The sequence below is a fragment of the Silene latifolia genome, chromosome 2 (genome assembly GCF_048544455.1).
Source record: "Silene latifolia isolate original U9 population chromosome 2, ASM4854445v1, whole genome shotgun sequence".
Lineage (NCBI taxonomy): Eukaryota > Viridiplantae > Streptophyta > Magnoliopsida > Caryophyllales > Caryophyllaceae > Silene > Silene latifolia.
In genome coordinates, this window is record NC_133527.1 from 197,093,241 (window position 1) to 197,116,427 (window position 23,187).

Below are 23,187 nucleotides of genomic sequence, written 5' to 3' on the forward strand. Positions count from 1 at the left end.
TCACTTAATTTATGTTATCACGGTTGATTTATCAGAAGTTCAAAACTATAACCACATATTAAACCTCCAATACTATCAAAGTCAAAAGGTGTAAAACTTAACCAAAGAGTTATTCTACACCGTCCTCTACCAAGGAATATCTATCTACACCAAGATAAGAGATAAAAAGCTCATCATTCTATAATTTTAAAAAAAAACATATAGAAAGTTATAAGGTGGAGGGAAAAAATATTAACAACAAAGGAAAGGTAATAATAGGACGTTACCAGATGTCCGATATAAAATTTAGTATCACCCGCTCGTATAATGTAGACCACGTATTATGGAAAGAGAAATGTACAAACTTTATTAAAGGAATAAAGGGTATGCCTGGTAAGGCATGTAAGGGTTAGGGGTTCGATTTTAGACTCTTGCGAATGAAAAATATCAAACTTGAGAGGAGTCTACCAATTAAATTGCTTCAATACCCCGAAAGAGATTGCCCCAGCTGTCGGTAGGAGATATTCGTGGTCAACACAAAAAAAAAAAAAAACTACTACTCCCTCCCAGTTACTATATTGTTCTCATTTGATATGAGCACAATAGTTAAGGAAAAGTATTAAAATAGGAGTAAAAGAGTTGTGTGGGGTTGATGATAGGAGAGAGATGAATTATTATTAGTTAAATAAAGAATTGTGGGGCCAAAACATAAAGGAAAGTAATAAAATAGGAGTAAAAGAGTTGTGTGGGGTTTGGTGATATGAGAGATGAATGAATAAAATAAGAGTAAAAGTTACCAAAAAAGGAAATGAGAACATTAGTTGAATAATCCATTTTTGGAAAGTGGGAACATTATAGTGACTTGAGGGAGGATAAGATAATAACACTATCTCATTTTAACAACCGAAACTATAAAATAACAATGCTATCACATTTTCCCGAAAAGTAATGACTCATCTAGTTTATCCACGAAGAAAAATTCTTGTGTTCTCCTTGTACATAAGAGCATACACATTAAAGAGAAAGTCATCTTCCTCTCTTCTAATTTTTCATTGGATATAATATTTTTTTTTTTTTTTCTGTCCCATTTTCCAATTTTCCATGTTCTTCATCTATTTTTCTCACATCAAAGACGATGATCAAGTCCTCTCATTTCAACCTTTTAAGTAGGCCCCAACAACCATTTTTCTCTCTTATATGGCACAAGGGCCAAGACATGGATATCCTCTACAGCAGTTCATAGACTATACATTTGAGGTAGTACCTCTTATTGTTTATTTTCTGAGTTTTATTTTAAAGTTTTTGACTTCTGCTTTAGTATAAAGTTTTTGAGCACATTTATTAAAACATTACATTAAAAAAAAATAGAATATTGCTCAAAAACTATATTTATAAATGTTAATATGCTCTGGAAAAAAAATGTATATGCTCAAAAACTACAAGGTATGAGATACTACCTCGGATGCGTAATCCTTTTTCTCCTCTACATGGACATCCTCTATAAATGGAGGATGTCTTCCATTTCTTCTTCTTCTTCAAAGAGGATGTAAAGAGGAGGGTGCCACATTAAAGAGGACATCCTCTTAACACTATCTTTTATCGAAGAGGATGATCAATCATCTTCAATGTGAATGCTCTAAGCCTTTATAATATTTTAAAATAAATTATCTCTAGGTATTAAAGAAGAAAATCCTCCTAAAAAACACAAAATTTTCAACGTCTCTAATATTCTTGATCGATAACAACGCTTTTCAATTTTACTTTTTACGGTACAAGTTATAACGCTATCTCATTTTCCAGAAAAAGTAAAGGCTCAATTGGGTCAATATTTCACATGAACAACCACCTCAATCTTCATGATCAATAAAAGCCTTACCTTTCCTTATCATCTTTTTATTTTTCTCCCTTCTTCCATCACTTTTCTATTCTACTAGAAAAAAATCCAGCTGCAATTTGATGATTATTCATTCATTCTTCAGTCATCACTGCCACACCAATACTACTACTACTACTATAACAACAACAACAACAACATCACCAATTTCACACTTCCCAATACATCCTTCTTTCTCTCTCTGCCACTCCCATTTCTACTAACTTCCTCCCCCAATATCCCTCCAAATTAACCTAATTATATCCTATAAAACCGACAGTGCCTCAAGTACTCCCGCCTAAAACCGTCTGTCGGTGTTAAAAAACATTATTTAATCAATTTAATTTAATATCTATATCAAATTATCAATGGATGAGATATATGGATTACATCGTAATCATCATCATCCGACGACGGCGGCGGAGTATTCGGAAAAGGCGCTTATGACGCCGGAAAACCTAATTTTACCGACGGATTATCACGCGTTAATGATGAATTCAGCTGTGAGATTCGGTTCTGATGAACTTATTTCCGCTACTATGTCTGATTCTGCTGCTTCCGGCACTGCTATTTCGGCTGATGATCATAATTCTGCTGCGGTTATTAAAGCGAAGATCGCTTCTCATCCTCACTATCCTCGTCTTCTTCGTGCTTATATTGACTGTCATAAGGTTGTTTAATCTCTTAATATTCTCTTATACGAGTTAGATTCATTTACAGTTGGTTTTGCTTAAGACCGTTTCTTAAATTAAGACGGTCTTAAACAAGAAATGACGATTTATTTGACTTTTCGTCGTCAGAAAAAGTCAAATAACTAATCAAATAAATCATTGAGACGGAGGGAGTAATTAGTATCCTGTGCGATATTTCACAAGATTAGATAATGATTACTCGCTACGGAGGGAGTAATAAATTATCTTGTGCGATACCGCGCAAGATTAGTTAATGATTACTCGCTTCATCTCGTTAGCTTCATTTGACTTCTTGTGCAAATGAAGCTAACCGATCAATTGAGATGGAGCGAGTAATCAATTGGAATTGTGAATACTCACTCTCCTTTCAAATAAATTTCATACGTTTGTTTAATTACTTTAATATATGTAAGTTTTTTAGTAAACTAATCGATTTGATTTGACGGTGGAAATTAAGGTGGGAGCGCCACCAGAGATAGCGAAGATATTCGAGGAGATCAGGAGGGAAAGCGAAATGCGTAGGCAAGAAGTAGGAGTGAGAACGTGCATAGGAGAAGATCTTGAGCTTGATGAATTCATGGTATATATATAAGATAATTACAGTACTATATATAAAAATGGTCCCCTATTTGACTAAAATTAAAGAATTGTTATCATGATTATGGATTAGGTTAATTATGTTGACTTTTTGTTCTTCTTTTAATTAAATTTAGGAGACTTACTGTGAGATATTGGACAAATATAAGGTAGATCTTTCAAGACCGTTTGACGAAGCGACAACGTTTTTGGGTGATATTGAATCGCAGCTCCGGGATCTTTGTAAGGGAGCCTTTGTTAGAAGCAGTTCTGGTGGTTAGTTTATCCTTTCTCTCTTTGATAATTATGTTTTACTAGTTACTCGTACTTTGTTTAAGATCGTTTTAAGCTTACAACATACAGAGTGGTCAATATAGCGATAATTAGATGACTCACATGGCGTGATTCGTGAAAATAGGTTTGTTTAAGACTAATTGAAGCTTACAACATAGTCAATATAGCGGTAATTAAATGAACACAAAATCTCATTTGTGACGGCACGTATCCGTTACTTTGAAGTGACGGATACCATTTTTCCTCACAAATGACCCAAATAGAGGAGAGAGGGAAGCACATGGGGTGTCCCCACCTTGTCCCCCTATCCGTTTTGTGAGTGATATTATTCGTCACTTGTTCCAACCCGTCTTTAGCAAGACTAATTGTTAAATGAATTACTTCGTGCATAACATGAACATAACTTGTTTTCAGCTTAAGACGGTCAAACGAGATTTTATGATATTTCATGGGTGTTACTCTTAATATTTTATAATTACTACTACGATAGTGTATTAATGCTTATGCTAATGCGAATTCTCGGTGTTTATCTTCATTGAACTTTGTGCAATTCAATAATGGTGCATTGGTGCACAAATATACCTTCTAATCATTGTCTTAACAGTTGGTTTTGTCTATGATTTTGATTTATTATAGTAGGTGTATAGTTTAAGTATAAATAAAGGAAACACAAAGAGAGAATGGGGCTGAAAGTGATGTGTTTTGTATGGCTTAGAACTTTTTCCTTGTAAACCCTAAAAATAAGTAGCCATTCTTTTCTTCTGGCCAACACTATATGTCCATTCGACGAACAAATCCTTCTCTCGGGTGCGATTATTGCGCACATCAGAGAGAAGGACCCGTGGACCAATTTAATATTCCCGTCAATTGATATCCACCCTTTGTTTTTCGTTATATTGTTTGCTCGTGTTTTTTTGAGACCATTACTCGACTAATGATCTTAGGAGAAAGCCTTTGTCGTTGTTGCAGTAGTAAACGTCACAATGACCGTAAATATTGTTACGAATTTATAGTGCTAGTGAGTGCGGCCTGCCGGAATCATTATTAATGATCCAATTTATTTTTTCTGGGGTTCCTAGGATTTATTAGTTCACTAGGATGTCTAGCAGTATAAACTGCTGATATGGGCAGCTAACATTTGACTATCCTTGTATTTTAGCTGTGTTTGGGGCTGTCTTTTTGTGCCTGTAAATCCTTTGTTTCAATATTTTCTCTCTCAGTAATTACTGCTTAATACGGCCTCATACTGTGAGACGGTCCTATTGGGTAAAAGGATACCGTAACTCATTTATTAACAATAAATGACCAGTTTTTGTATAAAAATGGGCCGTCTCACGGTGTCAAAACCGTCTTATTCTATAATTTCAGTTTTTAGAGTCTTTATAGCATGAGAGTTTATCAAGTTCGTGTCAGTGAAGGGAGAGAGATATAAAAAAGAGCACCTGGAAAGATAGAAACTTGCACGGTAGAGAGATTCTGAATTTGACATTTCAGAGTTGTTCAGTGATATAAACAGTCAATAGGCAGTAGTTTAGTACAGTAGTAGTAACTTTTTTTCTATATATTTTATTTTAATTAGGTTTTTGTCATTCCCAAAACAAAACTGTTGTTGTAAAAAAGCCTGTAAAAAATCCTGAAAAATGTAGGTCCAATATTTCCAAATTATCATTCATTTTAATTAATACTGTGTGTATATGTATGTTATTTTCAGCTCTTTCTTGATCATTATCCTTCCTTTTCTTTTACTCCCGGTTCTTTGTCTTAAGTTTTTGAGGTAAATGTTATTTCTGGCAGTCTGTCTCCTATTTAAGATGGAAAAGTTAATGAGGCTCGGTTATCGATGCGTATTTTGTTCACTTCAGTAGTTCAGTTGCTGCTACTTCTTGACTGCTTGTATTATTTTATGTGGGTACTTGGGTAGTCGTATCGTTTTTTAATGTACAAAAACATAAATTAAACGGTTGTATACTTGTATGCGTGCGTACATCTAGTGTGCATACAACCGTTTCACAATGCTCGTTGTTTTCAATGACCCAAGAGTTTTTCTTTGCGAGTTGTGTGGCACATGGTTTAATACACCATTGCGCTCATATATGTTTTCTTCACTCTATTTGTTTATATGGTATCCCGTATGGTGTATGATCTTGACTGAAATATCATATATTCGAATGTGTGATCGGGTAGATGTGGCTCACTTATTTTGAAAAATTGATGTCATGTGTGGTTTTTTCTAGCATAGGAACCCTGCTATTGTCGAAGTCCCGTAGATTTCAGCAATTTACCAAAAATCAACGACCCTACGTTTCCTTGGTTCACGTCTTGTTTTGCATGTTGAAATCTTTCTACTGCTAGAAGTATCTTGTCAATGTCCTTACCGAGTTGCAACTTCTGAGTCCTTCGCTGCCTAGCTATCGTTCATCTATAAAAGACATACATCTTTGCACACTTAAGAATGTTTTGTCATAATTATTTTCTTGAGTATAAAATATATTGCAATGTTTACATTCAATCATTAGGATTCGTGTGCTACCTAGCAACAAAATAGCACACTGTCGTTTGAAATAACCAATGCTCTAAGAACATTTTTGTCAGCCTGCCCGTCCTTCAACTTTGTGATTGCCGAAAATATATTTTAAAAATGTTCAAATATTTATACAAAAATCCTTTGTGAAAATTAGTGTTCACTTCTTGTTGTTGCACAAAATATCGAAGTAAAATTCATGAATCCCGGATAGAAATTTTTGAGTTGGCACGTATATGAACAACACACTGTACATGTCTTTACAATCTTTAAACTTTCAGAAGTTAATAATCTGATAGTGCTTTGTTCTGTAACTTTAAAAAGGGCTTCAAGTTTCCATGGCACATGCTAGTATTTTAGTCTGGATATATTATATACTTCATCAAAATGTTGGAAATGACATTGGGAATTTTTGTCTGCGGTCATTTGATAAATCTATTATTCGTAGTATAATATACTTCGTAAATTGTAACAAATTAATCTAAGATTAATTATAGTAATTCCTTCCCCCGCCAAAAAAAATTCAGCTGACAATGATTTGCATACAAAATATTTCGCTCAAGTGCTTGCATAATCTCTCTTTGTGTTCTTAAACATTTCCTTCCATGCTTTGTGCCTGTCTTGCTATTTTAATTTATCAAAGCTAATAATGTGATGATTAGCCAGACGGTCTGACCAAGGCTGGTGGCGTTTGTTAGGGAATTTTTTAGAGTAATTAGATCACTTTTATCATTGATTCTATATGATTAATGAAGTACAAAGAGGCATTATCTTCCACATCCTCGTCAGAAAGAAAAAGCTGCTACCGTTTGTGTTTGCTAGTTCCGAAGATTGTGCATCTTTGTAAGCCTTAGCTGCTTTAGATGCTGAGTAAGATAATGGTGTTCTCGAAAGCTACTTTCATTACTTAAAATCAAATCGTGATTAGATGTTCTGCATCATGGTTATATGGAATTTTAGTTGGCAAAACTATATTATTACTTTCATTTGGAAGTACAAATCGACTTTTTGGCAATCTAATCTGCTTTGGTACGTTGCGTCGTGCGTCTCATATTATATTTTAGTCCTGTATTTTTTTTTTTTGACAAGCCTTAAACTTCTTATGTCATAACAAGATTCTCAAAACACATGATCATACCCACTTTTTTATTTTTTGGCATATGCCACATGCTGGGCTGCTTGCATTGTTCATACTGTTTTTGACATCTTTTATTCAGCCTTATATCTGAGTTGCTATTTCTGTAAGGCCAGCCTTAAGTTATGCAAATTTTGTCGATGACACCGGTATTAACTTCTAAGTGAACTTTTTTGGCGTGGAACTCCTACCACCTATGACAGAAAAATGTTGAACAATACTAGTTTCTCATGATTGCGTAAATTTGACCCCTTTACCTCCTGAGTTGGAATAATGTTAATATTACTAGAGAATATTAGAAATTACTGCGGAGTATTGTATTAGGAAAATATTAATTTAGGATAAAGGGAATGTTATGGGTGGTATATTCAAGTATTTTCTGTTCCGTAAGTTTGTTTCATGCTAGTTTCATCTTGCAATGCTGGCGACTGGCGTTTAGCAAGAATTTGCTGTGGTTAGTAATATCATTACTGTAAACCGCTCTAAATTAACTTCTTTACACTAATAACTACTCCGTATGAATTAGATGTTTTTATGAAGAATTTTCTTTAGAAAGAGTGGAAATATGGATTCAACAGCTGTATGATCATCAGTGTTGTTTGAAACCTTTGCATGTTGTGCTTCTATGAAATTTAGTCTGGATTAAATTCCGGTAGATAAATTTATAACATATGGCTTTGGAAGTGTTTTTATGCATAATAAAAATAATCGGGTTACATCTAAGCATGAAGTAAGGTGTCTGGGTCTAATCCCCCATCTCGGTACAACCGATGACTCAGGCACTAACAGAAAGTCCTCTAAGGATCAAGATCACATGTGGTTTTGATATACTTGGTAGACTGAACATGATGTTATGGAATTTAACTTGATCTATTAGAGGTAATCAATAAAATTAGCTGCATGTGTTTTGATATACTAAACAAAAAACACTTCCTTTCCTTTCACTTCCCTCCGGAGGCGAGGGGGAAGGAGGGAAGGGAATGAAAGGGAGAGAAGGGAAAGTATGGGGAATGGAGTGTGGTTGTTTGGATATAATTTCCCTCCCAATATTCCCCTCCATTTTCTGCCACCCTCAATTGCTATCCAAAAAAGGGATTTTAAATCTCCTGCTTTCCATTTCATTCTTTTCCATCCAAATCACTCAATCTGAACACAGTGTTTGTCTTTGTATAGTAATTAGAGTGTACTCCATCCGTCCCGGTCATTTGTTGTCCTTTTTCATATTTGGGTGTCTCAGTCAATTGTTGTCCTTTCTATTTTAAGAATGAACTTGATGAGTAATTTGATCACTCTCATTCAATTTGTTCCACTTGTCATTTAGTTATTGGTCCTCTCCTCTTTCCTTGGTCTTTGTGCCAAAACGAAAGGACAACAATTGACCGGGACGGAGGGAGTACTATATTCCGTGCTTTGAAGCATTTGAACCAGGAGTCGAGCTAAAATTTTTTGCACTCAATTTTTTTTTTCCAAATATTATATATGCAAGTTATACATACATCGTGTTTAATAAAACCTTACCTTATTGTCGTAGACAAAGTTGGGATAGCATTTAAAATATTTGGTGGTCGAGCCCGAGATGTGAGACAGGTCTGAATCCGCATCCTTAGAGCATCCGCAATGGTGGAATTTTAGCTCCCCATATACCCTCTCTCTCCTCATATGAGGCACCTCATTGTTGCACACACCTTCCCATAATATGGGGTTCCACTACTTTTAGGGAAGGTCCTCAACAAAATATAAGGCAAATTTTGTGTTCTTTTGGGGAGGTTCCCAAAATATTACATGTATATTAGAATTGTTGGGGAACCTCATTGTTGCGGAGATGTAATTAAAAAATGGGAAGGGTAAATAGAAAAGTTAGTGGAAAATGAGGTGGGCGAATAAGAAAAGGAAAGATAAAATATGGGGCACCTCACCTTTGCGGATGCTCTTAGAGCATGCACATTGAAGAGTATCTCCTCTTCCTCTTATTTCCTCTCTTTTCCTCTATTTTTTTGACACCTCATTTTCCACTATCACCATCCTCCTTCTAACTTTTCTTCCATTTTTTCCCCACATCAAAGAGGATCCTCTCTTCTCCTTCTTTTATATTTTAATTATTTTTATAATAGTTGATAAATTTATAAAAATAAAATATAATCCACATGGTCTAACTTTATGGGAGAATGGGCACAAGGGCCTAGATTTAACTTCCTCTAAAAATAGAGGAAGTCTTCCTCTTTGAAAGAGGATGTCCAAATTAGTTCCACATTGAAGAGGGCATCCTCTTAGAAGAGAGATGATGCTAAGAGGATGTGTCATCCTCATCAATGATCTATATACAATCCTAGAAAGTTTTGAGTCGAAACCGACATGAAACGAATTAGGCAACCGGAATGGGGAGGAGAATTATTGGGGAAAGAAAGGGAGGGGGGTAAATATGATGGAGATGTTGAGAGTGGGGTTTAAAGGCACATGGAAACCCCCGGGGTTTACGCTGAGAAGGGTAAAGCAGGGCACATTTTGAATGCCAAGTCTCTTTACCACACATCATTCTTTTTAGTGCGGTCTTTCCCTTTCTTCCCTTAGCTCTTAGGGATTGGTTGAATAGTCGTTTTCGTTGTCTTAGGGACTCTCCAAGTTTCCCTTCTCTCTTGGGGTGGTCTCCCACTTCATTATTTTCTTGTCTCTTCCCTACTTATATCATTTTAGAACCTGCATTAGTTTGGCCTCATTTGTGGGACCCTCTTTTTATTTATTTTTTTTTTTTCTCTCCTGTCTTATTCATTTGTTTATATTTTTTATTCTTTATGAGAATTATTTTAATCGAAGGTAACAAATGATTGAGACGGAGGAAATATTATTTTTCAAGTCTAAATATTCCTAATTTTGAGCTCCCTAGTTGGGCTAGCAAGCAGACTTATGAAAGGGTTGTGAATGATGTTTGCCATGGTAGATTGGGGTGTGTAAAGATCTCTTTTAAGTGATGTTCTTGGGGTAAAGGGTGTCGAGTCACCGGGGACGAAGCTAGTTTCAAATTCCCTAGAGCTGTACATCAATCTTACTTATATTTCTAATCATAGTTACTTTGTCGGGGTAGTAAACCATGTTGAGTCACGATGAAGTGTAATTTTTTTTCAAAAAAGCTTGCTCGGGCCATGTCATGGTCATGTACTTAGCTCCGTTTCTTCGAGTCACGACTTATGACTCACAAGAGTTGCCCTAGAATCTCTTAGTATCTGATTCGGAATATATACCTTACAAAGTGGATTCACTCGATCCCTCGATAGAGCCCAATGCTAACTTCTCCTTAGTTCCACACTTCCACCACCTGTCTTTTGCGAGCTTTTAGTCTTTGAGGGTAATCAAGTTACAGCTCCAACCGTCGGTCTGTGACGATAGAATTTACATCGAAGAGGGTCCTAGTAAATTAGAACAATATGTGTATCCAAGAATCGTACCCTAAAATCAATTACAAATTCTCATTTGTGACGGCGATATCCGTCACAAGCTTGTGACGGATACCGTTTCCTCTCACAAAATGTCCATTGAAAGGTGAGTGGGAAGCACATGGGGGGTGCCCCACCCTGTCCCCTTTCCCTTTTTGTGAGAGGTCACAAGCTTGTGACGGGATTAGCCCGTCACAAGCAAGACTAGCTGAAAATCCGTATGGGGTATAATGTAATAGCTCGAATAACTCGATATCGACAATAATTGTGTAAAACACACACACATGTAAACTTGCACGCATACATGGCTGGCTACTTGCATAAAACATGTGATGAGTCTGATGACATAATAATTTGGTTACTATTAGTAACACATGAGTACTAGAGACCTGTTTTCCTCGTATCCTATTGTGTCTGAACTATTCTGTTCACCTTTGGAAAGGTAGGGGCCAGTGAATTTATGAGGCAGTGACCTTCATAATTTCTTGCATATAAAACTCCGTCTCTTAGGGCCGTCAAATAAATTTGAAGAGGCCTGATTTTAAAGGTTTTAAAAGACCTTCTGAGACCTCGTATAGTAGAAAAACTTATAATCCGTATTTTATAATAGATAGATGGCAAGACATTTGACTAGACCTGACAAAACCGAGCCGGCCCCGAATAACCCAACCCAACACCCGCACTGAGCTCCCGAACGTTGCCCGAAATTCAAATTGACCCGATCCGAATGTTTATTGTTGTAAATTGACCATCATCCCTAACAAGCCCAAAAATGACTTGACCTAACCCGATCTAACCTAAATTCTTACAAACCTGAAATTGACCTGACCCGAATTGAACTGTTTGCTAAGTCTACATTTAGCTAGAAAATTAGACTTTAAAAAGTCTCAGGGCTCCGTTTCTGATAACTTTTTGAACATGTTATAAGACGATCCTTGTTCCGACACGGCGTCATTGAGGAAGTACAGGCAGAGCAGCGTGCATTACGGGGATTTGACTGCCCTCTTTGAAATGTTTTTCATCCTTGACAACTTCTCTTACTTTTTTACTGCAGAAGCTGCCACTGTGCCATCTTGTCCACTCTGATTTAGGAAACGACTGGACAATCTACTTTTATTTTTTTATCTTTTGACCTTTTTATCCCTCAGAATTTTCTATATTCTATGGAGTATGTTTTTAGAGATGTCACATTTGTTAGGCCTACTTGTTGGTCCTTTAAAAGCCTTGTGTGGGTTGCATTCAATGGTTTGTGTCTCTTTCAAAGGCCTACTGGTGATCAAAACCCTTGTGTAGGAATACGACCTTTGACTACATTTATGATTTACCAAGTTTTTTAGGCTACTCACTGTTATTCAAAGACCGAAATTTAGTTCCGCAAAAAAAAAAAAAGACCAAAATAAGTGGACGATTTTAGCACACGAGGTTAGTTGGTAGTTGTGGGGCCAGAATTTGAAGTTAGCGGGAGCGAATGAGTAATTGTATAAGGTAAAATCGAAAAAAGTTCGAAAACTGTCACTAAAAATGTAGAAATTTTCATCCATCATCATGGGTGGGCATGCACTCCAGCTAGCCCCCCTAGCTCCACCAGTGTAAGTTGGTTTCCTCACTTATTGTTTGTATGGTATTAAGTTTAGGTTGTAACATCAAATTGCGGTCGAGTTTTAGTGGTTATGACTTTTGAAGGTTATTAGGACTGTATTTCAATGTGGTAACCACAATATATGAGTTCCCTTGACAATTGATCACGAGATGAAGTTTCAAACTTGGATTTAAAACCGGGCAGAATATTGCTCTGTGCATTCTACGGGTTATGAGCTGAGCTTGGTATTAATGATGGCATATAGTGTATTTTGCAGACTTGATCTCGAAATTGGCTATTGTAAACTGATCTCGGCGGTTTTGGTATGAATGTGGCCAGTATAAACTACACATGCAGTCACAATAAAGTTTAAAACTTTTACGATTTGGTTGTTAGTTGTCATTGCGATATATAAACCCATGCTTGATGCACTTATTTACTTGATATGAATGGTTGCTTTCTGCATGACCACATTTTAATTTGTCACCATTGCCGTCGAAATTGTTTTACTTGAGGTAAGCTGTATCAAGTGAACTATATGACATCGTAGATGTGGTTTAATTTTAAGTTTGTTCCTTTAGATTCCGTCAATCAGGCAAGCTAATGATGAGTTGCATTTGGGTTTATGTTGGTTGCTTATGAGTTATGTTTCGAGTTGCATGCTTACTTAAATGTTCCTTTAGATTCCGTCAATCAGGCAAGCTAACGTTTCCGTGTTCATCATTCTAGAGGAAGCAGCTGTGTCTTCAGATGAGGAATGTAGCGGAGGTGAGGTTGATGTACAAGAAATGCAGCCCAGGGATGAAGAGCGGGATCTCAAGGATCAGCTTCTTCGTAGATTTGGGAGTCACATAAGCAGCCTCAAGCTCGAATTTTCCAAGAAAAAGAAGAAAGGGAAGTTACCTAGGGAAGCCCGGCAATTGCTTTTCGAGTGGTGGAATGCTCACTATAAGTGGCCTTATCCCACGGTTAGTACACTCTTCTGTCCTCGATTCTTTGGCTAGGTTAAGCAAATTTTAGTTTGGTTCAGTTTAGGTCGACAATTCGTAATGAGTAATGACGACCATGGTAAATTCCTCATGGAATGAATTTATTAAAGCTAAACCGAATTATTTTCTTTTCATACGAGGATTATCGGTGTCTTACAAATAACATGAGTAAGACTAACGAGTAGGTCTCCTCCTGAGAGACGGTTTCTCAATAAGTTTATTGAGACTATTTTACAATTTTAAGAAAAAGTGGTACTAAAGGTTATAAAATAGGTACAAATCATGATTAAAAATACGATGGGTACATTTATTATCTAGATAAGTACGAAATTATTATGTCACGATTAACAACAAAAGGGTCACGAAATACAAATAAAAGGGTACGAAAGACTGGTCTCTCAATAACTTATTGAAAGACCGTATCTCCCAAGTTTTAGTGCATCAATTAAGAGTTGCAATAGCTCATATGTTTGGTGTTTGATCAACAGGAAGGTGATAAAATCGCACTGGCTGAGATGACGGGTCTGGATCAAAGGCAAATCAACAACTGGTTTATAAATCAACGGAAGCGTCATTGGAAGCCATCGGAGAACATGCAATTTGCTCTCATGGACAATATATCCGGACAATACTTCCCAGATGACTAATCATCGTTTAGATAACCAAGTCCATTTATTTTGTCGACTCGTCATACTTAATCTGGCTTATGTATATGTGTCAGCAACAATTTACCAACTTGGAAACACATTTTAGGTTAATTATGTGAAGGGAGGGTAAGAATTATGCAAAAAATTACCCTCCCATCGTCATTTGTATTCTCATTGCAATGAAGACAACCAACTTACCATAATGTATCTAATTTCATTGAACCATTGCTTTTCTTGACGCTATGCTTCAGAAGTCGTAACTCATAAGTCATAACCATTGGAACCGTCTTTGTCGTAAGATGATCATTCAATTTTGTACCTCGCAGTCTGTCGTTTACTTTTTTCCAACTTACTATCAGATTTGAGGTGAGAATGGTTGTGAATTATGATTAATGGAGCTTAAAAGAGTGCTTAACGATCATTCATTCCATTAAAGTCACTTAGTTGTCCGGGTGTTAAGAACATCTTTAATGGTAAGCTATCTTTAATGGTAAGCTATGACGTATTGTAGTTTGACTTGCCAAATAAAAATTTCCAGCAAAATCACTTTGAAGCTACGCTCCTGTTCCTCTTCAATGGTAAACTACATATAATTGTAGCTTGAATTGACCCACTTCTCATTTATCGACCAATAGAAAGAAAGCTACTTAATTTCAAGCTTGTAGCTTTCAAGCAGGTTATAAATTTCCTACTCTCCAATGGTGAGCAACATGCTTGAAATGTTTTTAAAATTGTAAACAAGTCCTTTTTGGTAACCATTGAAGATGCTCTAAGAACTTTAAAGTTAAATGTTAGTCCATGGGATTGATAGTGCTGTTACAAATGGTATAAGAGTAGCGTTGCAATCGTATGGTGATCTTGACTCCATTTGTAATGAGCAGGGGTGATAACTAGCTGAGCTGAGTGTAAGCCTAGGATTGCCTAGCCCGAGCTCGAAAAGCGCGAAAACCTGCTTGGGGCTCGAGCTCGAGCTTGACATTGGAGGTATGGCTCGAGCTCGGTTCGTGGCTCGAGTTGAGCTCAATTCATGTAACCCAAATTTGCTTATAGTAAATTTTAAACCATGGTCATTTGCTTGGAATAAGAAGTTACAACACACTTTACTTTCATGTACGTAAATACTCTAAAATAAAAGGAGTTAGTCTTGTGTAAGACGTTTTTACTCTAATATAGCTATCAAACGGAACCAAACAAAACCCTATTAGTGAATAAAAAGTGATTCCTAAAAAATCCCGTTTTATGAAAATTTGTGTAAAACCGCTTTACACAAGTATTATTGTTAACAAAAAATACAAAGACCGTCTCATGGGAGAATTCGTCTTTGAGAATTAGACTTGTAAACCCATCTCCTATTGGGCTACTAATCACAACGTAAACATAACTGGGCTTCATATCGACCTTCTCTAGTTCTCTATACTATCTTTCATCCACAAACAAGCCCAATAAAATAAAATATCCACTCAAATCCCAAAAAAAAAATCAATTAAAACGATAAAATCCTGAATATGACGTCACTGCCACCGCACGCGGTGGCGCTTTTCGCACCTCACTACTCACGCGCTGCCGTAATTCCGCCGCCTACATTTAATATTCGTCGGAAAATTACTCCAGTGAGATGTTCCGGCGACCGGAGAGATATTTTCAACCGTATTTCGCCGGTTTATGATTACGTAAGCACGACGACGTCATAATTTACTTGAATTTTGTAATTTCCTTTTTTTTTTCTTTTAAATTAATTTATTTTGAACTTGAATTTAACTGAAATTATGAGTAATTCAACAGTTGAATGATTTGCTAAGCTTGGGACAACATCGTGTTTGGAAGCGCATGGCGGTCTCTTGGAGCGGGTAATTATTTCTTCATTCTTCGTTAATTACAGTAGTTACAGTTTCGATATGTTGTGATTATTTGTTATTATCAGTAATGTTTGATTTTTGTACTGTTTTATTTGATGAATTCAAGAATTTGTTGCTTAGGGTTGATTGTTAGTGCTCGTATTTTGTCGACGTAATGGTTTTAGATGTTAGTTAGCTTAGCCGGTAAAGTTAGAAGGAAAGAGGAGTTCACATTGCTAATTTTATTGTTTGATGGTGAGAGCGGTTTTGGATGTTAGTTAGATTAGTCGGTAAAATTAAAAGGAAGGAGGATTTCGCATTGCAAATTTTATTGTTTGGTGCCGAGAGCGGTTTTGAATGATAGTGAGCTTAGTTGGTGAAGTTAGAAGGAAGGAAGTGGTTCTTATAGCTAATTTTAGTGTTTGGTGTCAAGAGCGGTTTTGATGTTCATGTTAGTCAGCTTAGTCGGTAAAAGTTAAAAAGGAAGGGTGAGTTCAAATTGCGAATTTGGACAGTTTGGTGTTGGATAGCAATAAGCTTCGTAAAATGAAATAGTGTAATGGAAATTGAGCTCGTGTTCTTGTAAATATATCATTAGACTTGATGAATGTTGTGGCAACTCTCGCCCAATATATTAGTCTGGGGAGAATTAGAGTGTCGTAAAGTCGTAAACTAGGAAAGTGACATTTTAGTTTTTCGGTTGTTTCGCTTGTAAAAGAAAGATTATGCTCTTGGGCAGTCCGGATGAGTGCAAGAGTAGAGCAAGTAGCATTTGTGGACCGTGGGAAACAAGACTCTCTTTGAGGGTGTATCAATTGTACACATAGTTTACTAGGTAATCAAATGTTCGCCATTTGCATGAGCTGCACAGCTTTGCCTTGATCCTTGTGCCTAGCCACCACAGCCACTATCGCTTTGGTGCACTTTGCGCCATTCAAAAATAAGTTATGTAATGCAAAACTGCTACAATGCTTCTCTTCATGACCAAAAGATTACTTTTACATGGAGCACCTTAGTCTCTTGAATGCCATGTTTAATTTACATTTGAATTTGGTAACAGAGCGAAAAAAGGGGATAGGGTGCTGGACATATGCTGCGGAAGTGGAGACCTGACATTTTTGGTTTCGGAAAAAGTTGGTGTCGATGGACAGGTCCAGTCTATTTCTCCATATATATAAAATGCAGCTATTCTGAGGTGAATGTGGTCATAATTTGGGCCTTCTTGCAGGTGGTTGGTCTTGATTTTTCGGAGGAGCTGTTGTCAGTTGCTTCGTCCCGCCAGCAGCTGAAATTAAGCCCTTGCTACAGAAACATAGAGTGAGTACTAGCTATTCTGTGGTCAGTGATCTTTTTTGAGATTATTTTTTGCTATAACAATCACATAAGAGATACTAATTTCATGTCAAATGTATCCCAGGTGGCTGGAAGGTGATGCACTTGATTTACCATTCCCGGAGGCTTCTTTTGACGCCATCACAATGGGTTATGGATTGCGGAATGTACAAGATAGAAAAAGAGCTTTAGAAGAGATTTTTCGAGTTCTCAAACCAGGTTCCTTATAACCTCTCCTACTACATAATAAGTTATTTATTAATTAAGTGTCTCTCTTACATTGTTCAGTGGTGAAATTATATATCAGGTTGCAGGGCTTCCATCCTTGATTTCAACAAAAGCACGGAACCTATCAGTGGTTTAGTTCAGGTATTTCTTTACTCTGTGTCTGGACTTTGGATGGAGGGATTTGGAGGGAGGGGTGAGAAATTCATTTTCCGTTCTACATGCCTAATCAAATCTCGTCCTAACATAGGAAAGATATGGAGCCTTGGAGGCAAAACAACAAGGCCCATTCCCCTTCCCTCCCTCTTTTGTATCCAAACAATGAATTAAAGTTGACTAGTATAAATATGAGTTTATTTGTGATTAGCATTTGTGGTATTCTTCACCTGTATTCGTTTTCTGTCTTTGAATATGTGTATGCTGTTGTTGGAAAAATAGGAGTATGTCTCTGTGATTCTGGTTACTGTTAGCAATATTATGCAATTTTGTGTACAAGAATGTTTCCTTTTATCCACTATCTATCATGTTTCTCTTTCCCTTTTCCCTATTATTTTTCTTTCATTTTAATTTTTGTGAGCTAGCGATGAGTGTGATGGTTTCAAAGGTTGTCTCGTGTCAGTTGACCCAAATCATCTTAGGTTTCATGCTCTGACGTTGTTGATATTGTTGTTTGGTATAAGAATGTAGCTTTGTAGAATAAAAAGTGGCCTTTAGCTACTACGCATATCTTTTAATTCAGTTGTCCTTGTTTTCATTTTCATTTTCATTTATTTCCCCTTGTTAAGGACTTTAAATTTGATTTATACGATCTTATAGAGCGATGTCACATATTTTTCTCTATTAAAGAAGCATATGCACATCTATTTATTCATGATGAAGAAGTGGCTTGATTTTCATATTGATTTTTTTTTTGCTAGGAGTGGGCGCTAGACAATGTTGTTGTTCCAATTGCTACTGGATATGGCGTGGCTGATGAGTATAAATATCTCAAAAGCTCAATTCAGGGTTTTTTAACAGGTCAGTTTAATGACTGTATCTTGTCTTTGCGGAACATCGTTTGCATGGATGTTAATACTCCCCTACAATTCTAACTGGGAGCTGCTGTACTAGGCTTTCTTTTGTTTGTTAAATACTCCGAACTAGAATTTTCCCTATTCAGCTGCAGGAGAGAAGTGGATTTAGATTGAATATATAAAACGAATACTTGAATAGAGCTGTAAAAATTATCTCTGGCTGCCTTCGCAGGAAAGGAACAGGAGCAGATGGCTCTTATGACTGGGTTTTCTGATGCCAAATTCTATGAGATTGGCTTTGGACAAATGGGAAATCTGGTGGTTACTCATTGAAAGATCCTGTGCTTCATACATCACTGCTTCACTTTAGGCTTTTCTGGTGCTTAAATTTGTTCTGTTGCATAATTTATGAATTTAAATGTATACGACTTTTAATGTTTTGATGCTAATTGCCATCTCGATTCTTGCATTGCTATTTACTTCATTTTTTTCTTGTAATTAGTTTCTTCTACTGTGCCAAGATGTAGATAAATTGTAGATTGCATTCAGTATATACGGAATATTTTTTTCTAATTTTTCATAACGCTCCTGTCTCCGCTCCAATAACTTTGTTTGTCAGATTATTTGAACACGAAATCAGAGAGAAACTGCTGTAACAAACGATTTTAAAGATGAGTTGCATGCATTCGACCTGATAGTCTCTCTGTCTGAAGCACGCTCTCACAGTGGCTGAAATTACCTGACTAGAAAAGTATCTTCTGGTCGTAGAAGTTACAAGTTTCACCTACCTAACAGTGAGATATATTCTAGAGTGGTGATAAAAGACGATAAATCCAATAACAGATGGTAAATATTAGATTTTTTCTTAAATTTTTGTTAAGATCCCACTTCTGTGATATGTCAAATATTTAACTAGTAGGAAAACGCTAGTCTTCGACATTTGAACTGCCCTTGGCATTGATGTGCATATCATTGATACTCCTTGTTGCATAGAAATCTAACTTCAAAATTTTTCTTCTGAAGAGCTTTGTCAAAAATGCTTAGCAGTTAGAAAGTTTACACTAGTAACTGCGTTTTGTCTGTTTATTACTTCCTGTTACCCTCTCTAACAGAAGGACCTGTATGCTGTAGACATCTGCCATTTATATCTATCTATGCTGGTTTATCCTCGTTCTTTTGTTTTCATGAAGTTAAACTAACGGTTTGACAGCTCCAATCGCTATGTTGTGTATTTTCTTCCAGCTTAGTGTTCTTTATGGCAGAGGATTGCGTAACATGCACCAGTTCTGAGCTGCAAAAAACGAGGAGACTTTTGTTATATAAGGTATTTTTCGTCACTTGAATATCAAAGATTAAGCAATCAAGGTTTTAATTGGACAGGAGCTTATAGACAAGAAGACTTAAAGGTTTATATTGGTCCGCCTTTGATACTTTCAGAAAGAAGAAAGCGGTCATCAGAGCTAGGAGCTGAGGAAGGATGGAATAATAAGTGGCTTTGTTCATCATTGAGGTATAAGCACTTCTTATCTGGATTTATTAAAGGAAGAATGAGAAAGCTATCCTGTTCACAGAGGATTCCCGATCATATTTTTTTAGTCTAAGACCGTTTTTTGACGGCCTCCTTATGGCTTATGGTAACTTGTAGAAGAGTTGTAACGGCTATTAAGTAATCCTGCTTGCATTATGAAGCTATTGACTTAATTAGCTCACGGATCAAGGTTGAAAACATGGTCACCCATATATGCAAATTTGACTTTTGATTAATTAGCAAATACGGAGTACCTGTTTACTTTACTTACTGCATGTGGATTTCTTCTGAACCTCGATTGTGTCTTGGATAATTTTAGCTTATTTTTCAGTAATTGTTTGCTAACTTCTTTAACTCTTGTTTTTGCCAATGCAGGTACTCTACAAGCATGTTCCTGATCAAAAGAGAAATAAATTCTTAAATCAGGTTGGTACAACGAATACATTGAATCCTCTATAATACCGTTGATATTAGAAACATGAAGAAAAAAAGGCTACATATGTTGTGCTTTATGGCATTATTTTGCTAAGCCACGGCCTAGCAGTTTCATAGATTCACTTTAAAACCTATACCATCTAGTTGAATTACAGGAAAGTCTATTTTCCTCATCATGAACCCCAATCAGATATGACTGTAAGTGATACTCTGTACACTGGAGTATACTTGAATAGCTTTTAGTTTCGTACGTCGTGTTACAAATTTAAATAAGCGAGGATTTGTTTACTAGTCTATTGGCTATCCTTCATTCCTTCTAACGCTAACCGATTCCTTAATAGAACCTTGCGGGTTTTGTTTTGTTCAAATGAAAATGTGCCTGAAAATGTGCCGGAGATATTGTTTTTGTGAAGTCTAAGAATGGATAAACATTTGCAAGATGATATGAAAGCAGATATGTGAGGGAGTGTTAAGAGATCGTGGTCCATAAGGTAGCTATATCTTCCTATAAATTGGAGTGTTGTTAGAGAATTGCCATTTTATGAGCCTAATGGACTATCACAACATTTTAAAGATGATATGAAAGCAGAGACTCGTGGAGCTGCTGTAGTTCAGATGGATGGAGGTACTACGTACAATGCCATATGTTTGATTATTCTTTCCTTATGGTAGTGATGTTTGCACCAATTATGTCATGGTTTGGTTTGATGGTGGAGAACTGGGGTTTTTGTAAACGATAGGTTGCAGTTACTCACAAACAATCATGTTGATTATTTGGCGACGGAGACTGATCAGTTACCTAGCTCCCAATATTGGTTAATTATACTGTGTGGGGGAAGGAGAGGCAATAAGGAACCAAACCCTTGCAAGAATTTGGAAAATTACAAAATTACGATACGACTCCGACTCCGACTCCGTGGTGTTAATATACAAATGACTTGATATTGTGCTAGTTATATGTGGCTAGATTGATAGAAAAACAAATGGGATGACAAAAGTTTGCACACAGTAGTAAATTTAGCCTAATCACCAGTAGTGCAACACCGTCCCATTTAGGTGTAGGGTCCACGGCGTGCAAGTATAAAGAAAGGCCTAACTTATCAAGGCTTTTACTAGTAATAGTTTTGCCTACGTCTTCAACATGCAACCCACCTTCTTAAAAAGGGTCCGTTATCAAGCGCCTGTAATTTAAGGGTACCCACCCACCACCAAACCAACTGAATTATCGTCCTTGTATATTTTTACATAGGTATAGAGCTATTGTTTTTGGTTATTTTTAGTCTTTCCTAGAAAGCTTTGATTGCCCCTTTATTTCTAATTATGTAGAGTTAGCTAATTTAAGATTGCTCTTTTTTCTTTTAGAAAGTTTTTCAATATGCAATTATGCGTGGTAGAAGAAAAATTCTGGGTTAAAATTTAGCGAAGTTCAATAAAGAAAAAGTTGGTGCAATATTGACTTAGCATTTAGTACACAAAGGCCTAAATAAAATGGTCTGGATTAGTAAGTTGTACTCGTACAACAGAAATTAGGATGCTCTCTAATTTGTTTGGAGGAAATGGAGGGTCCATTATCGGATCAGTAGTCCAAAATGAATTAGTTAATGGAGAGAGGGAATGGGAAGGGAGTATATTTGGTTAAGATTAAATCTCGACTATTGATTAGGTAATGGAGGGGGAAACTGGAGAGGCTCATGACTGGTACAACATACCCCTACTATGTTCGGCAATGATAAGTGATAACAATGTTGTACCATACAACATTCTTACGAAAACAACTATCTATTTCATGTAGCTATGTTTAATTTATTTAGTTTTCACTTTATTAGATTATCCTAAGTCTAATACCGTCATTATCATTAGTTTCATTTATTCAATTCAGTATAGTTCCGTTAATTACTACAGTACTAATACTATGTATCAAGTTGAGTAGTATATTTTGTTCATAAATTTCAGCAAAGTGAAGCTTAATATTAATAAAATTAAACATTAAACAAGTTCAATAAAGTTGAGTTAAGCCTGTAAAAGTGTGACAAAGTAGATAATAATATTTATATTTTATTCTTGTGATTGTCTCTTAGCTTTGATTAATTCTTAATTTTCATCTTGGAAAAAGTATGCTAACTGTATTTCCTCGTATGTTCCACGACAAATTGACAACTGATGTACTATTTGTTTGCTTGCATTCTTGTCGTGTATCTGATGAAGTATGAAGTACTCCGTATAAAACATACCAATAGTTTAGCAGTTTACCACTTTATAATACACTATCTGTAGTAATAAACTATTAGCAGTTTACAACTTTATATACTGCGCCAACAAGGACATAACACGATGCACAACAAAAGCTTGAGGAATGTACCAAAAGAGAAGTGAAAAGCTTTAGAAATAATACACCTTCAAATTAATCTAACAGCTACGGAGTAATATATATTACTTCATTCCCTTTAACACAAAATTCTTGTTTAAGAGGAACAGGACACCCGTCTTTAAACAATAAAACGGGTCAAATAGATGGATGAAAAAAAAGCAGAATGGCTAGTGAATGACAAACTTTTATCCCATCTACCTATATAGGGTAATATCTGGTTGTTTTACACTTAAAAGGAAATATAGTCGTCTTAAAGGGAGACTGTTTGTTTCTTACGGAGTAGGTTTTTTACATTTGCTTTTGGTGCCTTTTTTCAGGAAATTACATATAAGTGGATAACGTATATGACTATGTTAAGCAAATTAGCTAGAAAAAAAATGTAAAGAATCTATTGAACCTGCCAAAAAAGGAGTACGTATATAATCTATTGAATTTGAGGGAGTATATACCGGTTGATTATAATGGTTCAATTGAACTAGCATATAATCCAAGAATGTGGATGATTATTTGGAGTATATGTAATTGATAATTATGTAAACAAGTTTGTGATTCTTCGTTGTACTTACTTTTTATCCAAAGTAAAGGTTGGCAATTAGTCAAAACATATTAAAATGCTAGAACCATAATCAATCATACCCAATGTCTTGTCTTTATTAGTTAGGCTTTTAGAAATGTATCTATGTTAAGGTAGGCTTAATTACCAATATAGTCATTTTTACACAATTAGCTACAAGAAAT

The 23,187-nt window shown here is 36.1% G+C and overlaps 2 protein-coding genes across 3 annotated transcripts; both read left to right on the forward strand.

The window, feature by feature from the left end:
- The first annotated feature begins 1,874 nt into the window (after window positions 1-1,874).
- On the forward strand, window positions 1,875-13,935 carry LOC141644293 (homeobox protein knotted-1-like 6). Its single transcript, XM_074453788.1, has 5 exons — window positions 1,875-2,523; window positions 3,002-3,124; window positions 3,258-3,396; window positions 12,807-13,045; window positions 13,555-13,935. Exons 1-5 carry the CDS (start codon window positions 2,221-2,223, stop codon window positions 13,711-13,713), a joined length of 963 nt encoding a protein of 320 aa, XP_074309889.1. The 5' UTR covers window positions 1,875-2,220; the 3' UTR covers window positions 13,714-13,935.
- Window positions 13,936-15,103: 1,168 nt separating this feature from the next.
- On the forward strand, window positions 15,104-19,442 carry LOC141644295 (2-phytyl-1,4-beta-naphthoquinone methyltransferase, chloroplastic). Of its 2 annotated transcripts, XM_074453791.1 has the most exons (9): window positions 15,104-15,383; window positions 15,496-15,560; window positions 16,609-16,699; window positions 16,777-16,865; window positions 16,966-17,099; window positions 17,188-17,249; window positions 18,023-18,122; window positions 18,351-18,497; window positions 19,361-19,442. In XM_074453791.1, the coding sequence occupies exons 1-8, from the start codon at window positions 15,219-15,221 to the stop codon at window positions 18,449-18,451; spliced, it is 807 nt and encodes a 268-aa protein (XP_074309892.1). In that variant the 5' UTR covers window positions 15,104-15,218; the 3' UTR covers window positions 18,452-18,497; window positions 19,361-19,442. The 2 variants fall into 2 exon arrangements, with proteins under 2 accessions (XP_074309892.1, XP_074309891.1); XM_074453790.1 differs by lacking the exon at window positions 19,361-19,442 and having other exon boundaries at window positions 18,351-18,601.
- The last annotated feature ends 3,745 nt before the right edge of the window (window positions 19,443-23,187 follow it).

What these genes read in the sequence shown, in the direction of transcription:
- LOC141644293 (XM_074453788.1), top strand. Translation starts at nt 2,221, where the DNA reads ATGGATGAGATATATGGATTACATCGTAATCATCATCATCCGACGACG. An exon ending in TGTTAGAAGCAGTTCTGGTG is followed by an intron (nt 3,397 to 12,806) that starts GTTAGTTTATCC and finishes TCATCATTCTAG; the next exon opens with AGGAAGCAGCTGTGTCTTCA. An exon ending in ATAAGTGGCCTTATCCCACG is followed by an intron (nt 13,046 to 13,554) that starts GTTAGTACACTC and finishes TTTGATCAACAG; the next exon opens with GAAGGTGATAAAATCGCACT.
- LOC141644295 (XM_074453791.1), top strand. Translation starts at nt 15,219, where the DNA reads ATGACGTCACTGCCACCGCACGCGGTGGCGCTTTTCGCACCTCACTAC. An exon ending in CCTTGCTACAGAAACATAGA is followed by an intron (nt 16,866 to 16,965) that starts GTGAGTACTAGC and finishes AATGTATCCCAG; the next exon opens with GTGGCTGGAAGGTGATGCAC. An exon ending in CTATCAGTGGTTTAGTTCAG is followed by an intron (nt 17,250 to 18,022) that starts GTATTTCTTTAC and finishes TTTTTTTGCTAG; the next exon opens with GAGTGGGCGCTAGACAATGT.